The 22,136-nt window shown below is 48.1% G+C and overlaps 1 protein-coding gene across 1 annotated transcript in view; it reads right to left on the reverse strand.

The window, feature by feature from the left end:
* LOC142316900 (1-phosphatidylinositol 4,5-bisphosphate phosphodiesterase gamma-1-like) overlaps nucleotides 1-22,136 on the reverse strand; it is a 157,246-nt gene that overhangs the window by 77,821 nt on the left and 57,289 nt on the right. Inside the window, 6 exon segments of the mRNA XM_075352668.1 lie at nucleotides 2,416-2,519; nucleotides 2,599-2,676; nucleotides 2,802-2,985; nucleotides 10,507-10,626; nucleotides 12,488-12,688; nucleotides 19,902-20,089. Of these exon segments, the coding sequence (XP_075208783.1) occupies nucleotides 2,416-2,519; nucleotides 2,599-2,676; nucleotides 2,802-2,985; nucleotides 10,507-10,626; nucleotides 12,488-12,688; nucleotides 19,902-20,089 (875 nt within the window).

The raw sequence follows: 22,136 nt of genomic DNA on the forward strand, positions 1-22,136 counted from the left end.
CATCACTAATATTGCCTGAATACAGCGGATATTACATAGGACTGCTGGACAGAGGAGGAACAGCAGGGTGATAACTAATATCCCCTGAACACAGCAGATATTACATAGGACTGCAGGACAGAGGGGGAACAGCAGGGACATCACTAATATCCCCCGAACACAGTGGATATTACATAGGACTGCAGGACAGAGGAGGAACAGCAGGGACATCACTAATATCCTCCGAACACAGCGGATATTACATAGGACTGCAGGACAGAGGAGGAACAGCAGGGACATCACTAATATCCTCCGAACACAGTGGATATTACATAGGACTGCAGGACAGAGGAGGAACAGCAGGGTGATAACTAATATCCTCCGAACACAGCGGATATTACATAGGACTGCAGGACAGAGGAGGAACAGCAGGGTGATAACTAATATCCTCCGAACACAGCGGATATTACATAGGACTGCAGGACAGAGGAGGAACAGCAGGGTGATAACTAATATCCTCCGAACACAGCAGATATTACATAGGACTGCAGGACAGAGGGGGAACAGCAGGGTGATAACTAATATCCTCCGAACACAGCAGATATTACATAGGACTGCAGGACAGAGGAGGAACAGCAGGGTGATAACTAATATCCTCCAAACACAGCAGATATTACATAGGACTGCAGGATAGAGGAGGAACAGCAGGGTGATAACTAATATCCTCCGAGCACAGCGGATATTACATAGGACTGCAGGACAGAGGAGGAACAGCAGGGACATCACTAATATCCCCAGAACACAGCGGATATTACATAGGACTGCAGGACAGAGGAGGAACAGCAGGGTGATAACTAATATCCTCCGAACACAGCGGATATTACATAGGACTGCAGGACAGAGGAGGAACAGCAGGGACATCACTAATATCCCCAGAACACAGCGGATATTACATAGGACTGCAGGACAGAGGGGGAACAGCAGGGTGATAACTAATATCGTCCGAACACAGCGGATATTACATAGGACTGCAGGACAGAGGAGGAACAGCAGGGACATCACTAATATCCCCAGAACACAGCGGATATTACATAGGACTGCAGGACAGAGGAGGAACAGCAGGGTGATATCTAATATCCTCCGAACACAGCAGATATTACATAGGACTGCAGGACAGAGGAGGAACAGCAGGGTGATAACTAATATCACCCGAACACAGCGGATATTACATAGGACTGCAGGACAGAGGAGGAACAGCAGGGTGATAACTAATATCTCCAGAACACAGCGGATATTACATAGGACTGCAGGACAGAGGAGGAACAGCAGGGTGATATCTAATATCCTCCGAACACAGCAGATATTACATAGGACTGCAGGACAGAGGAGGAACAGCAGGGTGATAACTAATATCCTCCGAACACAGCGGATATTACATAGGACTGCAGGACAGAGGAGGAACAGCAGGGTGATAACTAATATCCTCCGAACACAGCGGATATTACATAGGACTGCAGGACAGAGGCGGAACAGCAGGGTGATAACTAATATCCCCTGAACACAGCAGATATTACATAGGACTGCAGGACAGAGGGGGAACAGCAGGGACATCACTAATATTGCCTGAATACAGCGGATATTACATAGGACTGCTGGACAGAGGAGGAACAGCAGGGTGATAACTAATATCCCCTGAACACAGCAGATATTACATAGGACTGCAGGACAGAGGGGGAACAGCAGGGACATCACTAATATCCCCCGAACACAGTGGATATTACATAGGACTGCAGGACAGAGGAGGAACAGCAGGGACATCACTAATATCCTCCGAACACAGCGGATATTACATAGGACTGCAGGACAGAGGAGGAACAGCAGGGATATCACTAATATCCTCCGAACACAGTGGATATTACATAGGACTGCAGGACAGAGGAGGAACAGCAGGGTGATAACTAATATCCTCCGAACACAGCGGATATTACATAGGACTGCAGGACAGAGGAGGAACAGCAGGGTGATAACTAATATCCTCCGAACACAGTGGATATTACATAGGACTGCAGGACAGAGGAGGAACAGCAGGGTGATAACTAATATCCTCCAAACACAGCAGATATTACATAGGACTGCAGGATAGAGGAGGAACAGCAGGGTGATAACTAATATCCTCCGAGCACAGCGGATATTACATAGGACTGCAGGACAGAGGAGGAACAGCAGGGACATCACTAATATCCCCAGAACACAGCGGATATTACATAGGACTGCAGGACAGAGGAGGAACAGCAGGGTGATAACTAATATCCTCCGAACACAGCGGATATTACATAGGACTGCAGGACAGAGGAGGAACAGCAGGGTGATAACTAATATCCCCAGAACACAGCGGATGTTACATAGGACTGCCGGTAATGTTGGATGTGGCCTCACCAGCCGCCATCTTGCTTGTCCACGTTGTGGATGATGGCCTGTTTGCAGAAGGAGAGCTCGTCCTCGCGCTGGGCCTTGTAGTCGTACAGCGCTTTCACCAGGCTCTGGGGGACAGACAGGACATATGTGGGGGTCAGGATGGAGGCTTGGGGGTCTCAGTATGGCCTCTTGTATCGCTCTTACCCTGGCACTTGGCATCTTATTGGCCTCCACATACAGGTGGGGGGTCCGGACCTCGTACAGCGCCCCATAGTCCAGGTCCTGGAACAGACACATTTTAGAATATTTTAACCCCCTCCTCACTGATTTGTGACCACAGGGAAGACGGTAGCTCCTTCTCCCAGTCACCCGGCCGTGTCCTCAGCCAGGGTGCGGGGGGCACTCACCGCCGTCCCCATCTTCTCCAGAGCATCCTCATTGATGGGGTAGCGCAGCTTCATCTTTCGGTACAGCGGGTGCCTCTCGTAGTAACTGACCAGGTCCACCAGGCTCTCAAATTCAGCCGAGCTCCCCAGCATGAACAGGCGCCCCTCCTGCTGGATGCGGCAGTGCTTGATCTTCCCTTCAGCTCTAAGGAGAAAGCACCAAACATTGGGGGAACCCCCACAGTCAGGAGGGGTCTGCGGCAAGACGTCCCCTCTATATGTGCATCCTGGGGAGTGACCAAGGGAAAGCATTCCAGGGCACAGGAGCAGCACAGGAGAAGACTCGGAGGGGGAACAGGTTCATTTCATACAGGTCTAACATTGGACATTTAAAATGCCACAGCTGGTCCCACTCGTGCTTTCGGATGAGGTCACATATCACTATCCTTTCCAAAACAGTCTCAAATTTGCCAGAAAAATATACCTAAAAAACCTGGACAATTCCACAAAACTTGGGAACCGAATTGTTATATTATTGGTCCATAATTGATATACGGACGAACACAGTATTATATCTGTAGAGAGCTCCCTCTAGTGGCGGCTGTATAAATCTGTATGTAGTGAGCTCCCCCTGGTGGTGACTGTATAACTCTGTATGTAGTGAGCTCTATCTAGTGGTGGCTGTATAAATCTGTATATAGTGAGCTCCCTCTAGTGGTGGATGTATAAATCTGTATATAGTGAGCTCCCTCTAGTAGTGGCTGTATAGATCTGTATGTAGTGAGCTCCCTCTAGTGGTGGCTGTATAAATCTGTATGTAGTGAGCTCCCTCTAGTGTTGGCTGTATAAATCTGTATGTAGTGAGCTCCCTCTAGTGGTGGCTGTATAAATCTGTATGTAGTGAGCGCCCTCTAGTGGTGGCTGTATAAATCTGTATGTAGTGAGCTCCCCCTAGTGGTGGATGTATAAATCTGTATGTAGTGAGCTCCCCCTAGTGGTGACTGTATAATCTGTATGTAGTGAGTTCCCTCTAGTGGTGGATGTATAAATCTGTATGTAGTGTGCTCCCTCTAGTGGTGGCTGTATAAATCTGTATGTAGTGAGCTCCCCCTGGTGGTGACTGTATAACTCTGTATGTAGTGAGCTCCCTCTAGTGGTGGCTGTATAAATCTGTATGTAGTGAGCTCCCTCTAGTGGTGGCTGTATAAATCTGTATGTAGTGAGCTCCCTCTAGTGGTGGCTGTATAACTCTGTATGTAGTGAGCGCCCTCTAGTGGTGGCTGTATAAATCTGTATGTAGTGAGCTCCCTCTAGTGGTGGCTGTATAAATCTGTATGTAGTGAGCTCCCTCTAGTGGTGGCTGTATAAATCTGTATGTAGTGAGCGCCCTCTAGTGGTGACTGTATAACTCTGTATGTAGTGAGCGCCCTCTAGTGGTGGCTGTATAAATCTGTATGTAGTGAGCTCCCTCTAGTGGTGGCTGTATAAATCTGTATGTAGTGAGCTCCCCCTAGTGGTGGATGTATAAATCTGTATGTAGTGAGCTCCCCCTAGTGGTGACTGTATAATCTATATGTAGTGAGCTCCCTCTAGTGGAGGCTGTATAATCTGTATGTAGTGAGCTCCCCCTAGTGGTGGCTATATAAATCTGTATGTAGTGAGCCCCCTAGTGGTGGCTGTATAAATCTGTATGTAGTGAGCTCCCTCTAGTGGTGGCTGTATAAATCTGTATGCAGTGAGCTCCCTCTAGTGGTGGCTGTATAAATCTGTATGTAGTGAGCTCCCTCTAGTGGTGGCTGTATAAATCTGTATGTAGTGAGCTCCCTCTAGTGGTGGCTGTATAAATCTGTATGTAGTGAGCTCCCTCTAGTGGTGACTGTATAAATCTGAATGTAGTGAGCTCCCTCTAGTGGTGACTGTATAAATCTGTATGTAGTGACCTCCCTCTAGTGGTGGATGTATAAATCTGTATGTAGTGAGCTCCTCCTAGTGGTGACTGTATAATCTGTATGTAGTGTGCTCCCTCTAGTGGTGGCTGTATAATTCTGTATATAGTGAGCTCCCTCTAGTGGTGACTGTATAAATCTGTATGTAGTAAGCTCCCTCTAGTGGTGACTGTATAAATCTGTATGTAGTGAGCTCCCTCTAGTGGTGATGTATAAATCTGTATGTAGTGAGCTCCCTCTAGTGGTGATGTATAAATCTGTATGTAGTGAGCTCCCTCTAGTGGTGGCTGTAAAAATCTGTATGTAGTGAGCTCCCTCTAGTGGTGACTGTATAAATCTGTATGTAGTGAGCTCCCTCTAGTGGTGACTGTATAAATCTGTATGTAGTGAGCTCCCTCTAGTGGTGACTGCATAAATCTGTATGTAGTGAGCTCCCTCTAGTGGTGGCTGTATAAATCTGAATGTAGTGAGCTCCCTCTAGTGGTGGCTGTATAAATCTGTATGTAGTGAACTCCCTCTAGTGGTGGCTGTATAAATCTGTATGTAGTGAGCTCCCTCTAGTGGTGGCTGTATAAATCTGTATATAGTGAGCTCCCTCTAGTGGTGACTGTATAAATCTGTATGTAGTGAGCTCCCTCTAGTGGTGACTGTATAAATCTGTATGTAGTGAGCTCCCTCTAGTGGTGGCTGTATAAATCTGTATGTAGTGAGCTCCCTCTAGTGGTGGCTGTATAAATCTGTATGTAGTGAACTCCCTCTAGTGGTGGCTGTATAAATCTGTATGTAGTGAGCTCCCTCTAGTGGTGACTGTATAAATCTGTATGTAGTGAGCTCCCTCTAGTGGTGGCTGTATAAATCTGTATGTAGTGAACTCCCTCTAGTGGTGACTGTATAAATCTGTATGTAGTGAGCTCCCTCTAGTGATGGCTGTATAATCTGTATGTAGTGAGCTCCCTCTAGTGGTGGCTGTATAAATCTGTATGTAGTGAGCTCTCTCTAGTGGTGACTGTATAAAACTGTATGTAGTGAGCTCCCTCTAGTGGTGACTGTATAAATCTGTATGTAGTGAGCTCCCTCTAGTGGTGGCTGTATAAATCTGTATGTAGTGAGGTCCCTCTAGTGGTGACTGTATAAATCTGTATGTAGTGAGCTCCCTCTAGTGGTGGCTGTATAAATCTGTATGTAGTGAGCTCCCTCTAGTGGTGGATGTATAAATCTGTATGTAGTGACCTCCCTCTAGTGGTGACTGTATAAATCTGTATGTAGTGAGCTCCCTCTAGTGGTGGCTGTATTAATCTGTATGTAGTGAGCTTCCTCTAGTGGTGGCTGTATAAATCTCTATGTAGTGAGCTCCCTCTAGTGGTGGCTGTATAAATCTGTATGTAGTGAGCTTCCTCTAGTGGTGGCTGTATAAATCTCTATGTAGTGAGCTCCCTCTAGTGGTGGCTGTATAAATCTGTATGTAGTGAGCCCCCTCTAGTGGTGACTTTATAAATCTGTATGTAGTGAGCTCCCTCTAGTGGTGACTGTATAAATCTGTATGTAGTGAGCTCCCTCTAGTGGTGGCTGTATAAATCTGTATGTAGTGAGCTTCCTCTAGTGGTGGCTGTATAAATCTGTATGTAGTGAGCTCCCTCTAGTGGTGGCTGTATAAATCTGTATGTAGTGACCTCCCTCTAGTGGTGACTGTATAAATCTGTATGTAGTGAGCTCCCTCTAGTGGTGGCTGTATAAATCTGTATGTAGTGAGCTTCCTCTAGTGGTGGCTGTATAAATCTCTATGTAGTGAGCTCCCTCTAGTGGTGGCTGTATAAATCTGTATGTAGTGAGCTTCCTCTAGTGGTGGCTGTATAAATCTCTATGTAGTGAGCTCCCTCTAGTGGTGGCTGTATAAATCTGTATGTAGTGAGCCCCCTCTAGTGGTGACTTTATAAATCTGTATGTAGTGACCTCCCTCTAGTGGTGACTGTATAAATCTGTATGTAGTGAGCTCCCTCTAGTGGTGGCTGTATAAATCTGTATGTAGTGAGCTTCCTCTAGTGGTGGCTGTATAAATCTGTATGTAGTGAGCTCCCTCTAGTGGTGGCTGTATAAATCTGTATGTAGTGACCTCCCTCTAGTGGTGACTGTATAAATCTGTATGTAGTGAGCTCCCTCTAGTGGTGGCTGTATAAATCTGTATGTAGTGAGCTCCCTCTAGTGGTGGCTGTATAAATCTGTATGTAGTGAGCTTCCTCTAGTGGTGGCTGTATAAATCTCTATGTAGTGAGCTCCCTCTAGTGGTGGCTGTATAAATCTGTATGTAGTGAGCCCCCTCTAGTGGTGACTTTATAAATCTGTATGTAGTGAGCTCCCTCTAGTGGTGGCTGTATAAATCTGTAGGTAGTGAGCTCCCTCTAGTGGTGGCTGTATAAATCTGTATGTAGTGAGCTCCCTCTAGTGGTGGCTGTATAAATCTGTATGTAGTGAGCTCCCTCTAGTGATGGCTGTATAAATCTGTATGTAGTGAGCTCCCTCTAGTGGTGACTGTATAAATCTGTATGTAGTGAGCTCCCTCTAGTGGTGACTGTGTAAATCTGTATGTAGTGAGCTCCCTCTAGTGGTGGCTGTATAAATCTGTATGTAGTGAGCTCCCTCTAGTGGTGGCTGTATAAATCTGTATGTAGTGAGGTCCCTCTAGTGGTGGCTGTATAAATCTGTATGTAGTGAGCTCCCTCTAGTGGTCGCTGTATAAATCTGTATGTACTGAGCTCCCCCTTGTGGTAGCTGTATAATCTGTATGTAGTGAGCTCCCTCTAGTGGAGGCTGTATAAATCTGTATGTAGTGAGCTCCCTCTAGTGGTGACTTTATAAATCTGTATGTAGTGAGCTCCCTCTAATGGTGGCTGTATAAATCTGTATGTAGTGAGCTCCCTCTAGTGGTGGCTGTATAAATCTGTATGTAGTGAGCTCCCTCTAGTGATGGCTGTATAAATCTGTATGTAGTGAGCTCCCTCTAGTGGTGACTTTATAAATCTGTATGTAGTGAGCTCCCTCTAATAGTGGCTGTATAAATCTGTATGTAGTGAGCTCTCTCTAGTGGTGGCTGTATAAATCTGTATATAGAGAGCTCCCTCTAGTGGTGACTGTATAAATCTGTATGTAGTGAGCTCCCTCTAGTGGTGGCTGTATAAATCTGTATGTAGTGAGCTCCCTCTAGTGGTGGCTGTATAAATCTGTATGTAGTGAGCTCCCTCTAGTGGTGCCTGTATAATTAGCTGGTCTACTCTAGGGGGAGAAGCTTTCGTCCGCCTGTGATAAGGGGGTTCTCCTGACATCTGTAGCCCCCTCATGTTGCTGATCAGTGGGTCTGTAGCCCCTTCACCCTCCTGAGCAGTGGGTCTGTAGCCCCCTCACCCTCCTGAGCAGTGGGTCTGTAGCCCCCTCACCCTCCTGAGCAGTGGGTCTGTAGCCCCCTCACCCTCCTGAGCAGTGGGTCTGTAGCCCCCTCACCCTCCTGAGCAGTGAGTCTGTAGCCCCTCACCCTCCTGATCCGTGGGTCTGTAGCCACCTCATCCTGCTGATCAGTGGGTCTGTTGTCCCTCACCCTTCTCATCAGTGGGTCTGTAGCCCCTCACCCTCTTGATCAGTGGGTCTGTAGCTCAAAACCCTCCTGAGCAGTGGGTCTGTAGCCCCCTCACCCTCCTGATCAGTGGGTCTGTAGCCCCCTCACGTTGCTGATCAGTGGGTCTGTAGCCCCCTCACCCTGCTGATCAGTAAGTCTGTAGCTCGAAACCCTCCTGAGCAGTGGGTTTGTAGCCCCCTCACCCTCCTGAGCAGTGGGTCTGTAGCCCCCTCACCCTCCTGATCAGTGAGTCTGTAGCCCCCTCACCCTCCTGATCAGTGGGTCTGTAGCCCCCTCACCCTCCTGAGCAGTGGGTCTGTAGCCCCCTCACCCTCCTGATCAGTGGGTCTGTAGCCCCCTCACCCTCCTGATCAGTGGGTCTGTAGCCCCTCACCCTCCTGATCAGTGGGTCTGTAGCCCCCTCACCCTCCTGATCAGTGGGTCTGTAGCCCCTCACCCTCCTGATCAGTGGGTCTGTAGCCCCTCACCCTCCTGATCAGTAGGTCTGTAGCCCCCTCACCCTCCTGATCAGTGGGTCTGTAGCCCCTCACCCTCCTGATCAGTGGGTCTGTAGCCCCTCACCCTCCTGATCAGTAGGTCTGTAGCCCCTCACCCTCCTGATCAGTGGGTCTGCAGCCCCTCACCCTGCTGATCAGTAGGTCTGTAGCCCCCTCACCCTGCTGATCAGTGGGTCTGTAGCCCCTCACCCTCCTGATTAGTGGGTCTGTAGCCGTCTCACCCTCCTGATCAGTGGGTCTGTAGCCCCTCACCCTCCTGATCAGTAGGTCTGTAGCCCCTCACCCTCCTGATCAGTGGGTCTGCAGCCCCTCACCCTCCTGATCAGTAGGTCTGTAGCCCCCTCACCCTGCTGATCAGTGGGTCTGTAGCCCCTCACCCTCCTGATCAGTGGGTCTGTAGCCCCCTCACCCTCCTGATCAGTGGGTCTGTAGCCCCCTCACCCTCCTGATCAGTGGGTCTGTAGCCCCCTCACCCTCCTGATCAGTGGGTCTGTAGCCCCTCACCCTCCTGATCAGTAGGTCTGTAGCCCCCTCACCCTCCTGATCAGTAGGTCTGTAGCCCCCTCACCCTGCTGATCAGTGGGTCTGTAGTCCCTCACCCTCCTGATTAGTGGGTCTGTAGCCCCCTCACCCTGCTGATCAGTGGGTCTGTAGCCCCCTCACCCTCCTGATCAGTGGGTCTGTAGCCCCCTCACCCTCCTGATCAGTGGGTCTGTAGCCCCCTCACCCTCCTGATCAGTGGGTCTGTAGCCCCTCACCCTCCTGATCAGTAGGTCTGTAGCCCCTCACCCTCCTGATCAGTAGGTCTGTAGCCCCCTCACCCTGCTGATCAGTGGGTCTGTAGCCCCTCACCCTCCTGATCAGTGGGTCTGTAGCCCCCTCACCCTGCTGATCAGTGGGTCTGTAGCCCCTCACCCTCCTGATCAGTAGGTCTGTAGCCCCCTCACCCTGCTGATCAGTGGGTCTGTAGCCCCTCACCCTGCTGATCAGTGGGTCTGTAGCCCCTCACCCTCCTGATCAGTGGGTCTGTAGCCCCTCACCCTGCTTATCAGTGGGTCTGTAGCCCCCTCACCCTCCTGATCAGTGGGTCTGTAGCCCCCTCACCCTCCTGATCAGTGGGTCTGTAGCCCCCTCACCCTCCTGATCAGTGGGTCTGTAGCCCCCTCACCCTCCTGATCAGTGGGTCTGTAGCCCCCTCACCCTCCTGATCAGTGGGTCTGTAGCCCCCTCACCCTCCTGATCAGTGGGTCTGTAGCCCCTCACCCTCCTGATCAGTAGGTCTGTAGCCCCCTCACCCTGCTGATCAGTGGGTCTGTAGCCCCTTACCCTCCTGATCAGTGGGTTTGTAGCCCCCTCACCCTGCTGATCAGTGGGTCTGTAGCCCCTCACCCTCCTGATCAGTAGGTCTGTAGCCCCCTCACCCTGCTGATCAGTGGGTCTGTAGCCCCTCACCCTGCTGATCATTGGGTCTGTAGCCGCTCACCCTCCTGATCAGTGGGTCTGTAGCCCCCTCACCCTCCTGATCAGAGGGTTTGTAGCCCCCTCACCCTCCTGATCAGTGGGTCTGTAGCCCCCTCACCCTCCTGATCAGTGGGTCTGTAGCCCCCTCACCCTCCTGATCAGTGGGTCTGTAGCCCCTCACCTGATCAGGTTCTTACCTGAAGGAAATGGCGTAAGAGTTTGGCTCATTTCGCTTCCGAACCAAAAAGGCGCCATCTCTGGGAACCCTCATCAGCATGTGCTCTGCCTGCAGGCGGGTGAGGCTGGCATGGTACCACCTGCGGAGATAACAGGCAGAGGGGATACACAGCTCAGCAGAAGGTATCACACAATGCAGGCTTGGATACATGGCTCAACAGACAGTATCACACAATGCAGGCTTGGATACATGGCTCAGCAGACAGTATCACACAATGCAGGCTTGGATACATATCTCAGCAGACAGTATCACACAATGCAGGCTTGGATACATATCTCAGCTGACAGTATCACACAATGCAGGCTTGGATACACAGCTTAGCTGACATTATCACACAATGCAGGATTAGATACACAGCTCCAGATGACAGTATTACACAATGCAGGCTTGGATACATATCTCAGCACACAGTACCACACAATGCAGGCTTGGATACACAGCTATACAGACAGTATCACACAATGTAGGATTAGATACACAGCTCAGCTGACAGTATTACACAATGCAGGCTTGGATACATATCTCAGCAGACAGTATCACACAATGCAGGCTTGGATACACAGCTCAGCTGACAGTATCACACAATGCAGGCTTGGATACACAGCTCAGCAGACAGTATCACACAATGCAGGCTTGGATACACAGCTCAGCAGACAGTATCACACAATGCAGGCTTGGATACACAGCTCAGCAGACAGTATCACACAATGCAGGCTTGGATACATATCTCAGCTGACAGTATCACACAATGCAGGCTTGGATACACAGCTCAACAGACAGTATCACACAATGTAGGATTAGATACACAGCTCAGTTGACAGTATTACACAATGCAGGCTTGGATACACAGCTCGGGTATCAGTATCACACAATGCAACAATGCAAGCTTGGATACATGGCTCATCAGACAGTATCACACAATGCAGGCTTGGATACACGGCTCGGCTGTCAGTATCACACAATGCAGGTTTGGATACACAGCTCGGCTGTCAATATCACACAATGCAGGCTTGGGTACACAGCTCAGCTGTCAGTATCACACAATGCAGGCTTGGGTACACAGCTTGGCTGTCAGTATCACACAATGCAGGCTTGGATACATAGCTCAGCTGTCAGTATCACACAATGCAGGCTTGGATACACAGCTTGGCTGTCAGTATCACACAATGCAGGCTTGGATACACGGCTCGGCTGTCAGTATCACACAATGCAGGCTTGGATACGCGGCTCGGCTGTCAGTATCACACAATGCAGGCTTGGATACACGGATCGGCTGTCAGTATCACACAATGCAGGCTTGGATACATGTCTCATCAGACAGTATCACACAATGCAGGCTTGGATACACGGCTCGGCTGTCAGTATCACACAATGCAGGTTTGGATACACAGCTCGGCTGTCAATATCACACAATGCAGGCTTGGGTACACAGCTCGTCTGTCAGTATCACACAATGCAGGCTTGGGTACACAGCTTGGCTGTCAGTATCACACAATGCAGGCTTGGATACACGGCTCGGCTGTTAGTATCACACAATGCAGGCTTGGATACACGGCTTGGCTGTCAGTATCACACAATGCAGGCTTGTATACACGGCTCGGCTGTCAGTATCACACAATACAGGCTTGGATACGCGGCTCGGCTGTCAGTATCACACAATGCAGGCTTGGATACACGGCTCGGCTGTCAATATCACACAATGCAGGCTTGGATACGCGGCTCGGCTGTCAGTATCACACAATGCAGGCTTGGATACACGGATCGGCTGTCAGTATCACACAATGCAGGCTTGGATACACGGCTCGGCTGTCAGTATCACACAATGCAGGCTTGGATACACGGATCGGCTGTCAGTATCACACAATGCAGGCTTGGATACACGGATCGGCTGTCAGTATCACTATACGGTCCAGTACAGGTGGGACGGGACAGTCACTTACTCTTTGCTCTCGTGGGCGTTGGGTTGCGGCACCGGATCCGTCAGTCGCATCTCGAACTCGTTGCAGCGCAGCGGCACCTCCCGGTAGTGGCAGATCAGAGCGTACAGACTCACAAACACCAGGTTGTCCGTCAGGTAGAATTTGGTGGTGCCGGCCTCCTGCCTGGAGTGAATGCGGCAGTGCTGAACCCGGCCGGACCGCCTGCAAAAGATGAGGAAATACGGGGATACGTCTCCCCCATTAATGGCTGCCTCGACCAATCACTGGAAGGCTCCACAGCACAACAGCACATGATATATAACATGGAGGGGGGTCTATAAAAAAACCAAAACTAAAATGTGTGCACTTACTGTTATGCTGGCTTTACACACTGCAACATCGCAAAGGACATCGCTGTAACGTCACCGGTTGTGTGACGTTACAGCGATCTCCCCAGCGACATTGCAGTGTGTGAAACACATCAGCTCCTGGCCCCCGCTGTGAAGTTGTGATCGCTACAAATCGTTCAGGACCATTCCTAGGTCCTTTGTTTCCCGCTGTGCAGCATGATCGCTAGAAAGTCTCAGTGTGTAAAGGGGACTTTAAAAAAAGCAGGTGAACTTCACCCGACTTCATTTAATGCCGCGCGGCTCTGTCTGTGTGCCGTGTAAATAAATAAAGAATTAAAAAAAAACGGCGTGCGGTCCCCCCCTATTTTAATACCAGCCAGATAAAGCCATACGGCTGAAGGCTGGTATTCTCAGGATGGGGAGCTCCACGTTATGGGGAGCCCCCCACCCTAACAATATCAGCCAACAGCCGCCCAGAATTGCCGCATACATTAGATGCGACAGTTCTGGGACTGTACCCGGCTCTTCCCGATTTGCCCTGGTGCGTTGGCAAATCGGGGTAATAAGGAGTTAATGGCAGCCCATAGCTGCCAATAAGTCCTAGATTAATCATGTCAGGCGTCTCCCCGAGATTCCTTCCATGATTAATCTGTAAATTACAGTTAAAAAACACACACACCCGAAAAATCCTTTATTAGAAATAAAAAACACTAACAAATTCCCTCATTACCAATTTATTACCCACAACAAAGCCCTCCTTGTCCGGCGTAATCCACGGTCCTCCACCGTCGCTTCCAGCTCTGCTGCATGCAGGTGACAGGAGCTGCAGAAGACACCGCCGCTCCGGTCACCTCCATGCAGCTAATGAAGACACCGCCGCTCCGGTCACCTCCATGCAGCTAATGAAGAGAGCCGTGTGATCGGCTGAGCTGTCACTGGATCCAGCGGTGGATCCAGCGGTGGCCGCGGGTAACCTCAGTGACAGCTCAGCTGATCGCGCTACTCACCGCCGCTCCGGTCAGCTCCACACAGCAACTGAGGTGAGTATCGCGATCAGCTGAGCTGTCACTGAGGTTACCTGCGGCCACTGCTGCATCCACCGCTGCATCCAGTGACAGCTCAGCCGATCACACGGCTCTCTTCATTAGCTGCATGGAGGTGACCGGAGCGGCGGTGTCTTCTGCAGCTCCTGTCACCTGCATGCAGCAGAGCTGGATGCGACGCTGGAGGACCGTGGATTACGCCGGACAAGGAGGGCTTTGTTGTGGGTAATAAATTGGTAATGAGGGACTTTGTTAGTGTTTTTTATTTCTAATAAAGGATTTTTCGGGTGTGTGTTTTTTAACTGTAATTTACAGATTAATCATGGAAGGAATCTCGGGGAGACGCCTGACATGATTAATCTAGGATTTAGTGGCAGCTATGGGCTGCCATTAACTCCTTATTACCCCGATTTGCCAACGCACTAGGGCAAATCGGGAAGAGCCGGGTACAGCCCCAGAACTGTCGCATATAATGTATGAGGCAATTCTGGGCGTCTGCTGGTTGATATTATTAGGCTGGGGGGCTCCCCATAACGTGGGGCTCCCCATCTTGAGAATACCAGCCTTCAGCCGTATGGCTTTATCTGGCTGGTATTAAAATAGGGGGGACCGCACGCCGGATTTTTTAATTATTTATTTATTTATTTTACTGCACAGTATAGACACGCCCACCGGCTGCTGTGATTGGGTGCAGTGACACAGCTGTCACTCAGCGTGTGGGCGTGTCTCACTGCAACCAATCACATTTGCCGGTGGGCGGGGAAAGAAGGGAATACGAGATTGTTTAATGAGCGGCCGGCTTTTTCAAAAAAGGAAAAGCCGCTGGAACAGAGTGAACGCCGTGCAGCGCCGGTGATCGGGGATCGGTGAGTATGAGAGAGGGGGGGGGGGAAATCACCAGCAAATGAGGTGACTAACGCGATCAGCTGCTGTCACTGAGGTTACCAGCTGCTCTCACTGAGGTTACCCGGTGGCCGCCACTGGATCCAGCGGTGGCCGCGATTAACCTCAGTGACAGCTCAGCTGATCGCGCTACTCACCTCATTGTGGAGCTGACAGGAGCGGCGGTGAGTAGCGCAATCAGCTGAACTGTCACTGAGGTTACCCGCGGCCACCGCTGGATCCACCGCTGGATCCAGGTAACCTCATTGACAGCTCAGCCGATCACAAGGCTCTCTTCATTAGCTGCGTGGAGGTGACAGAAGCGGCTGCGTCTTCTGCTGCTCCTGTCACCTGCATGCAGCAGAGCTGGATGCGACGCTGGAGGACCGTGGATTACGCCGGACAAGGAGGGCTTTGTTGTGGGTAATAAATTGGTAATGAGGGAATTTGTTAGTGTTTTTTATTTCTAATAAAGGATTTTTCGGGTGTGTGTGTTTATTTACTGTAATTTACAGATTAATCATGGAAGGAATCTCGGGGAGACGCCTGACATGATTAATCTAGGACTTATTGGCAGCTATGGGCTGCCAATAACTCCTTATTACCCCGATTTGCCAACGCACCAGGGCAAATCGGGAAGAGCCGGGTACAGTCCCAGAACTGTCGCATATAATGTATGCGGCAATTCTGGGCGGCTGCTGACTGATATTGTTAGGCTGGGGGGCTCCCCATAACGTGGGGCTCCCCATTCTGAGAATACCAGCCTTCAGCCGTATGGCTTTATCTGGCTGGTATTAAAATAGGGGGGGACCGCACGCCGGATTTTTAAATTATTTATTTATTTACATGGCACACAGACAGAGCCGCGCGGCATTAAATGAAGTCGGGTGAAGTTCACTTGCTTTTTTTTTACACGTCCCCAACGACCAGCTAGTCGCTCTGCAGGTCCGGATCGCTGTTTGGTCGTTGGCCAGGTCTGCCTGTTTGACAGCTCACCAGAGACTTTGTAGCGATCCCGGCTAGGTTGAGATCGCAGGTTGGATCGCTAGAAAGTCTCAGTGTGTAAACCCAGCTTTACATACAGTGCCTACAAGTAGTATTCAACCCCCTGCAGATTTATAATATGTACAGTGCCTACAAGTAGTATTCAACCCCCTGCAGATTTATAATATATACAGTGCCTACAAGTAGTCTTCAACCCCCTGCAGATTTATAATATGTACAGTGCCTACAAGTAGTATTCAACCCCCTGCAGATTTATAATATGTACAGTGCCTACAAGTAGTATTCAACCCCCTGCAGATTTATAATATGTACAGTGCCTACAAGTAGTCTTCAACCCCCTGCAGATTTATAATATGTACAGTGCCTACAAGTAGTATTCAACCCCCTGCAGATTTATAATATGTACAGTGCCTACAAGTAGTATTCAACCCCCTGCAGATTTATAATATGTACAGTGCCTACAAGTAGTATTCAACCCCCTGCAGATTTATAATATGTACAGTGCCTACAAGTAGTATTCAACCCCCTGCAGATTTATAATATGTACAGTGCCTACAAGTAGTATTCAACCCCCTGCAGATTTATAATATGTACAGTGCCTACAAGTAGTATTCAACCCCCTGCAGATTTATAATATGTACAGTGCCTACAAGTAGTATTCAACCCCCTGCAGATTTATAATATGTACAGTGCCTACAAGTAGTATTCAACCCCCTGCAGATTTCGCAGGTTTGATAAGATGCAAATAAGTTAGAGGCTGCAAACTTCAAACAAGAGCAGGATTTATTAACAGATGCATAAATCTTACAAGCCAACAAGTTTTGTTGCTCAGTTAAATTTTTATAAATTTTCAACATAAAAGTGTGGGTCAATTATTATTCAACCCCTAGGTTTAATATTTTGTGGAATAACCCTTGTTTGCAATTACAGCTAATAATCGTCTTTTATAAGACCTGATCAGGCCGGCACAGGTCTCTGGAGTTATCTTGGCCCACTCCTCCATGCAGATCTTCTCCAAGTTATCTAGGTTCTTTGGGTGTCTCATGTGGACTTTAATCTTGAGCTCCTTCCACAAGTTTTCAATTGGGTTAAGGTCAGGAGACTGACTAGGCCACTGCAACACCTTGATTTTTTCCCTCTTGAACCAGGCCTTGGTTTTCTTGGCTGTGTACTTTGGGTCGTTGTCTTGTTGGAAGATGAAATGATGACCCATCTTAAGATCCTTGATGGAGGAGCGGAGGTTCTTGGCCAAAATCTCCAGGTAGGCCGTGCTATCCATCTTCCCATGGATGCGGACCAGATGGCCAGGTCCCTTGGTTGAGAAACAGCCCCACAGCATGATGCTGCCACCACCATGCTTGACTGTAGGGATGGTATTCTTGGCGTCGTATGCAGTGCCATCCAGTCTCCAAATGTCACGTGTGTGGTTGGCACCAAAGATCTCTATCTTGGTCTCATCAGACCAGAGAACCTTGAACCAGTCTGTCTCAGAGTCCTCCAAGTGATCATGAGCAAACTGTAGACGAGCCTTGACATGACGCTTTGAAAGTAAAGGTACCTTACGGGCTCGTCTGGAACGGAGACCATTGCGGTGGAGTACGTTACTTATGGTATTGACTGAAACCAATGTCCCCACTGCCATGAGATCTTCCCGGAGCTCCTTCCTTGTTGTCCTTGGGTTAGCCTTCACTCTGCGGGCAAGCCTGGCCTCGGCACGGGTGGAAACTTTCAAAGGCTGTCCAGGCCGTGGAAGGCTAACAGTAGTTCCATAAGCCTTCCACTTCCGGATGATGCTCCCAACAGTGGAGACAGGTAGGCCCAACTCCTTGGAAAGGGTTTTGTACCCCTTGCCAGCCTTGTGACCCTCCACGATCTTGTCTCTGATGGCCTTGGAATGCTCCTTTGTCTTTCCCATGTTGGCCAAGTATGAGTGCTGTTCACAAGTTTGGGGAGGGTCTTAATTAGTCAGAAAAGGCTGGAAAAAGAGATAATTAATCCAAACATGTGAAGCTCATTGTTCTTTGTGCCTGAAATACTTATTAATACTTTAGGGGAACAAAACAGAATTCTGGTGGATTGAGGGGTTGAATAATAAATGACCCTCTGAATAAACTTTTCACTATTTAAAAAAAAAAAAAAAAAAAAAGAAATAACATTCTTTTTTGCTGCATTTCACACTTCCAGGCTGATCTACAGTCCAAATGTCACAATGCCAAGTTATTCCGAATGTGTAAACCTGCTAAATCTGCAGGGGGTTGAAGACTACTTGTAGGCACTGTATGACCCCCAAATGTACATCCACATTAATACAGTCACCACTAGAGGGAGCTCACTACATACAGATTTATAGAGTCACTACTAGAGGGAGCTCACTACATACAGATTTATACAGCCACCACTAGAGGGAGCTCACTACATACAGATTTATACAGTCATCACTAGAGGGAGCTCACTACATACAGATTTATACAGCCACCACTAGAGGGAGCTCACTACATACAGATTTATACAGTCACCACTAGAGGGAGCTCACTACATACAGATTTATACAGCCACCACTAGAGGGAGCTCACTACATACAGATTTATACAGTCACCACTAGAGGGAGCTCACTACATACAGATTTATACAGCCACCACTAGAGGGAGCTCACTACATACAGATTTATACAGTCACCACTAGAGGGAGCTCACTACATACAGATTTATACATCCACCACTAGAGGGAGCTCACTACATACAGATTTATACAGCCACCACTAGAGGGAGCTCACTACATACAGATTTATACATCCACCACTAGAGGGAGCTCACTACATACAGATTTATACATCCACCACTAGAGGGAGCTCACTACATACAGATTTATACAGCCATCATTAGAGGGAGCTCACTACATACAGATATATACAGCCACCACTAGAGGGAGCAGCTCACTACATACAGATTTATACAGCCACCACTAGAAGGAGCTCACTACATACAGATTTATACATCCACCACTAGAGGGAGCTCACTACATACAGATTTATACAGCCACCACTAGAGGGAGCAGCTCACTACATACAGATTTATACAGCCACCACTAGAGGGAGCTCACTACATACAGATTTATACAGCCACAACTAGAGGGAGCCCACTACATACAGATTTATACAGCCACCACTAGAGGGAGCTCACTACATACAGATTTATACAGCCACCACTAGAGGGAGCTCACTACATACAGATTTATACAGCCACCACTAGAGGGAGCGCACTACAAACAGATATATACAGACACCACTAGAGGGAGCTCACTACATACAGATTTATACAGACACCACTAGAGGGAGCTCACTACATACAGATTTATACAGCCACAACTAGAGGGAGCTCACTACATACAGATTTATACAGCCACCACTAGAGAGAGCTCACTACATACAGATTTATACATCACCACTAGAGGGAGCTCACTACATACAGATTTATACAGCCACCACTAGAGGGAGCTCACTACATACAGATTTATACAGCCACCACTAGAGGGAGCGCACTACAAACAGATATATACAGACACCACTAGAGGGAGCTCACTACATACAGATTTATACAGACACCACTAGAGGGAGCTCACTACATACAGATTTATACAGCCACAACTAGAGGGAGCTCACTACATACAGATTTATACAGCCACCACTAGAGAGAGCTCACTACATACAGATTTATACATCACCACTAGAGGGAGCTCACTACATACAGATATATACAGTCACCACTAGAGGGAGCTCACTACATACAGATTTATACAGTCACCACTAGAGGGAGCTCTCTATATACAGATTTATACAGTCACCACTAGAGGGAGCTCTCTATATACAGATTTATACAGCCACCACTAGAGAGAGCTCACTACATACAGATTTATACAGCCACCACTAGAGGGAGCTCACTACATACAGATTTATACAGCCACCACTAGAGGGAGCGCACTACAAACAGATATATACAGACACCACTAGAGGGAGCTCACTACTTACAGATTTATACAGACACCACTAGAGGGAGCTCACTACATACAGATTTATACAGCCACCACTAGAGGGAGCTCACTACATACAGATTTATACAGCCACCACTAGAGGGAGCTCGATAGATACAGAGGTCTCACCAGAAAGACAGCGTGTAGTCCCCCACAAAGGTCTCGCTCTCTCGTACTAGGAAGGTTCCGTCCTTCCCTCCAGTCTCTGTGCAATACTCATGGAGCAGCTTTTCGGCAATATGGCGTCCATCGCGTCCCCCTCCCAGCTTCCCATGGAACCATTTCTCAGTGAAGTGAAGCTCGTTATTATTGATTTCCTGAGAATAAATACAATGACAATCACCATTCTGTGGTGGGAGAGCTGCGGTGCTGTTCACACCTGACGGTTATATAGTGCTCTGCAAACATTGGTATTTTAACCGTTCAGGCTCATGGAAATCGTTCGACGTAGCAGAAGCAGAATCCTAGAGAAATAACAAGAATGTGCCAGAAACCAAATTCAGACAAGACATGGAAACCTATGGGGAGATAAGGTATGCACACCAGTGACTATGTAAGGGGAATACATGGAATAGCAGAAACTGCTGTGTGAATACTGACTTGAAAAATCCAATAGCTATATGTAAAGTGAAAATGTGAAAAATGGAACCTGCATTACTGCCATGAACATATGAATCAAGAGAAATTTAGCTACTGAATTGATCAATGCAATAGAGCCCCAACACTAACGTTTGGAACACCATTCTAAGTCTGAACTGGGTGCAAAAACCTGAAAAAATGGAATGGTGTTCCAAACGTTATCCTTATTGTTAGTATTTTTTCGTTTGGGAACCCTCCCCAACCACACCTATTGCCAATCCATATCATACGCATATATAGCCTGGGTCTCAGCTTCCCATACACGGTAAGTTTTTTACCTGCATGAGAGGACACACACAAGCTAGGGACCCCAACGTAGAGAAATACTTTGGCGTAGTGTTGGGGTCTATTGCATTGATCAATTCAGTAGCTAAATTTCTCTTGATTCATATGTTCATGGCAGTAATGCAGGTTCCATTTTTCACATTTTCACTTTACATATAGCTATTGGATTTTTCAAGTCAGTATTCACACAGCAGATTCTGCTATTCCATGTATTCCCCTTACATAGTCACTGGTGTGCATGCCTTATCTCCCCATAGTGATGTTTTTTTAGGTTTTTGCACCCAGTTCAGACTTGGAATGGTGTTCCAAACGTTATCCTTATTGTAAGACATGGACACCTGACTATGGCGCGTGCATGTACCAGTGTGCCGCCACGCTGCGGCCTTTACAAGCGGCTTCACTCATGTCGTGAATCCTTTATGTCATTTTTACCTTTTTTCCAGTTTTGGAGGCTGCCACATTTTTGTCTTTTATAGCTACGGCTCATGTGCTGTATATTATCATTAGGGGGCGCTATCATCTCTATGGGCTCATGTGGTGTATATTATCATTAGGGGGCGCTATCATCTCTATGGGCTCATGTGCTGTATATTATCATTAGGGGGCACAATCATCTCTATGGGCTCATGTGCTGTATATTATTATTAGGGGGCGCTATCCTCTCTATGGGCTCATGTGCTGTATATTATCATTAGGGGGCGCTATCATCTCTATGGGCTCATGTGCTGTATATTATCATTAGGGTGCGCTATCCTCTCTATGAGCTCATGTGCTGTATATTATCATTAGGGGACGCTATCATCTCTATGGGCTCATGTGCTGTATATTATCATTAGGGGGCGCTATCATCTCTATGGGCTCATGTGCTGTATATTATCATTAGGGTGCGCTATCCTCTCTATGAGCTCATGTGCTGTATATTATCATTAGGGGACGCTATCATCTCTATGGGCTCATGTGCTGTATATTATCATTAGGGGGCGCTATCATCTCTATGGGATCATGTGCTGTATATTATCATTAGGGGACGCTATCATCTCTATGGGCTCATGTGCTGTATATTATCATTAGGGGGCGCTATCCTCTCTATGGGCTCATGTGCTGTATATTATTATTAGGGGGCGCTATCATCTCTATGGGCTCATGTGCTGTATATTATCATTAGGGGGCGCTATCCTCTCTATGGGCTCATGTGCTGTATATTATCATTACGGGGCGCTATCCTCTCTATGGGATCATGTGCTGTATATTATCATTAGGGGGCGCTATCCTCTCTATGGGCTCATGTGATGTATATTATCATTAGGGGGCGCTATCATCTCTATGGGCTCATGTGCTGTATATTATCATTAGGGGGAACTATCATCTCTATGGGCTTATGTGCTGTATATTACCATTAGGGGGGCGCTATCATCTCTATGGGCTCATGTGCTGTATATT

Source organism: Anomaloglossus baeobatrachus, chromosome 6 (assembly GCF_048569485.1).
Source record: "Anomaloglossus baeobatrachus isolate aAnoBae1 chromosome 6, aAnoBae1.hap1, whole genome shotgun sequence".
NCBI classification, from domain to species: Eukaryota; Metazoa; Chordata; class Amphibia; order Anura; family Aromobatidae; genus Anomaloglossus; species Anomaloglossus baeobatrachus.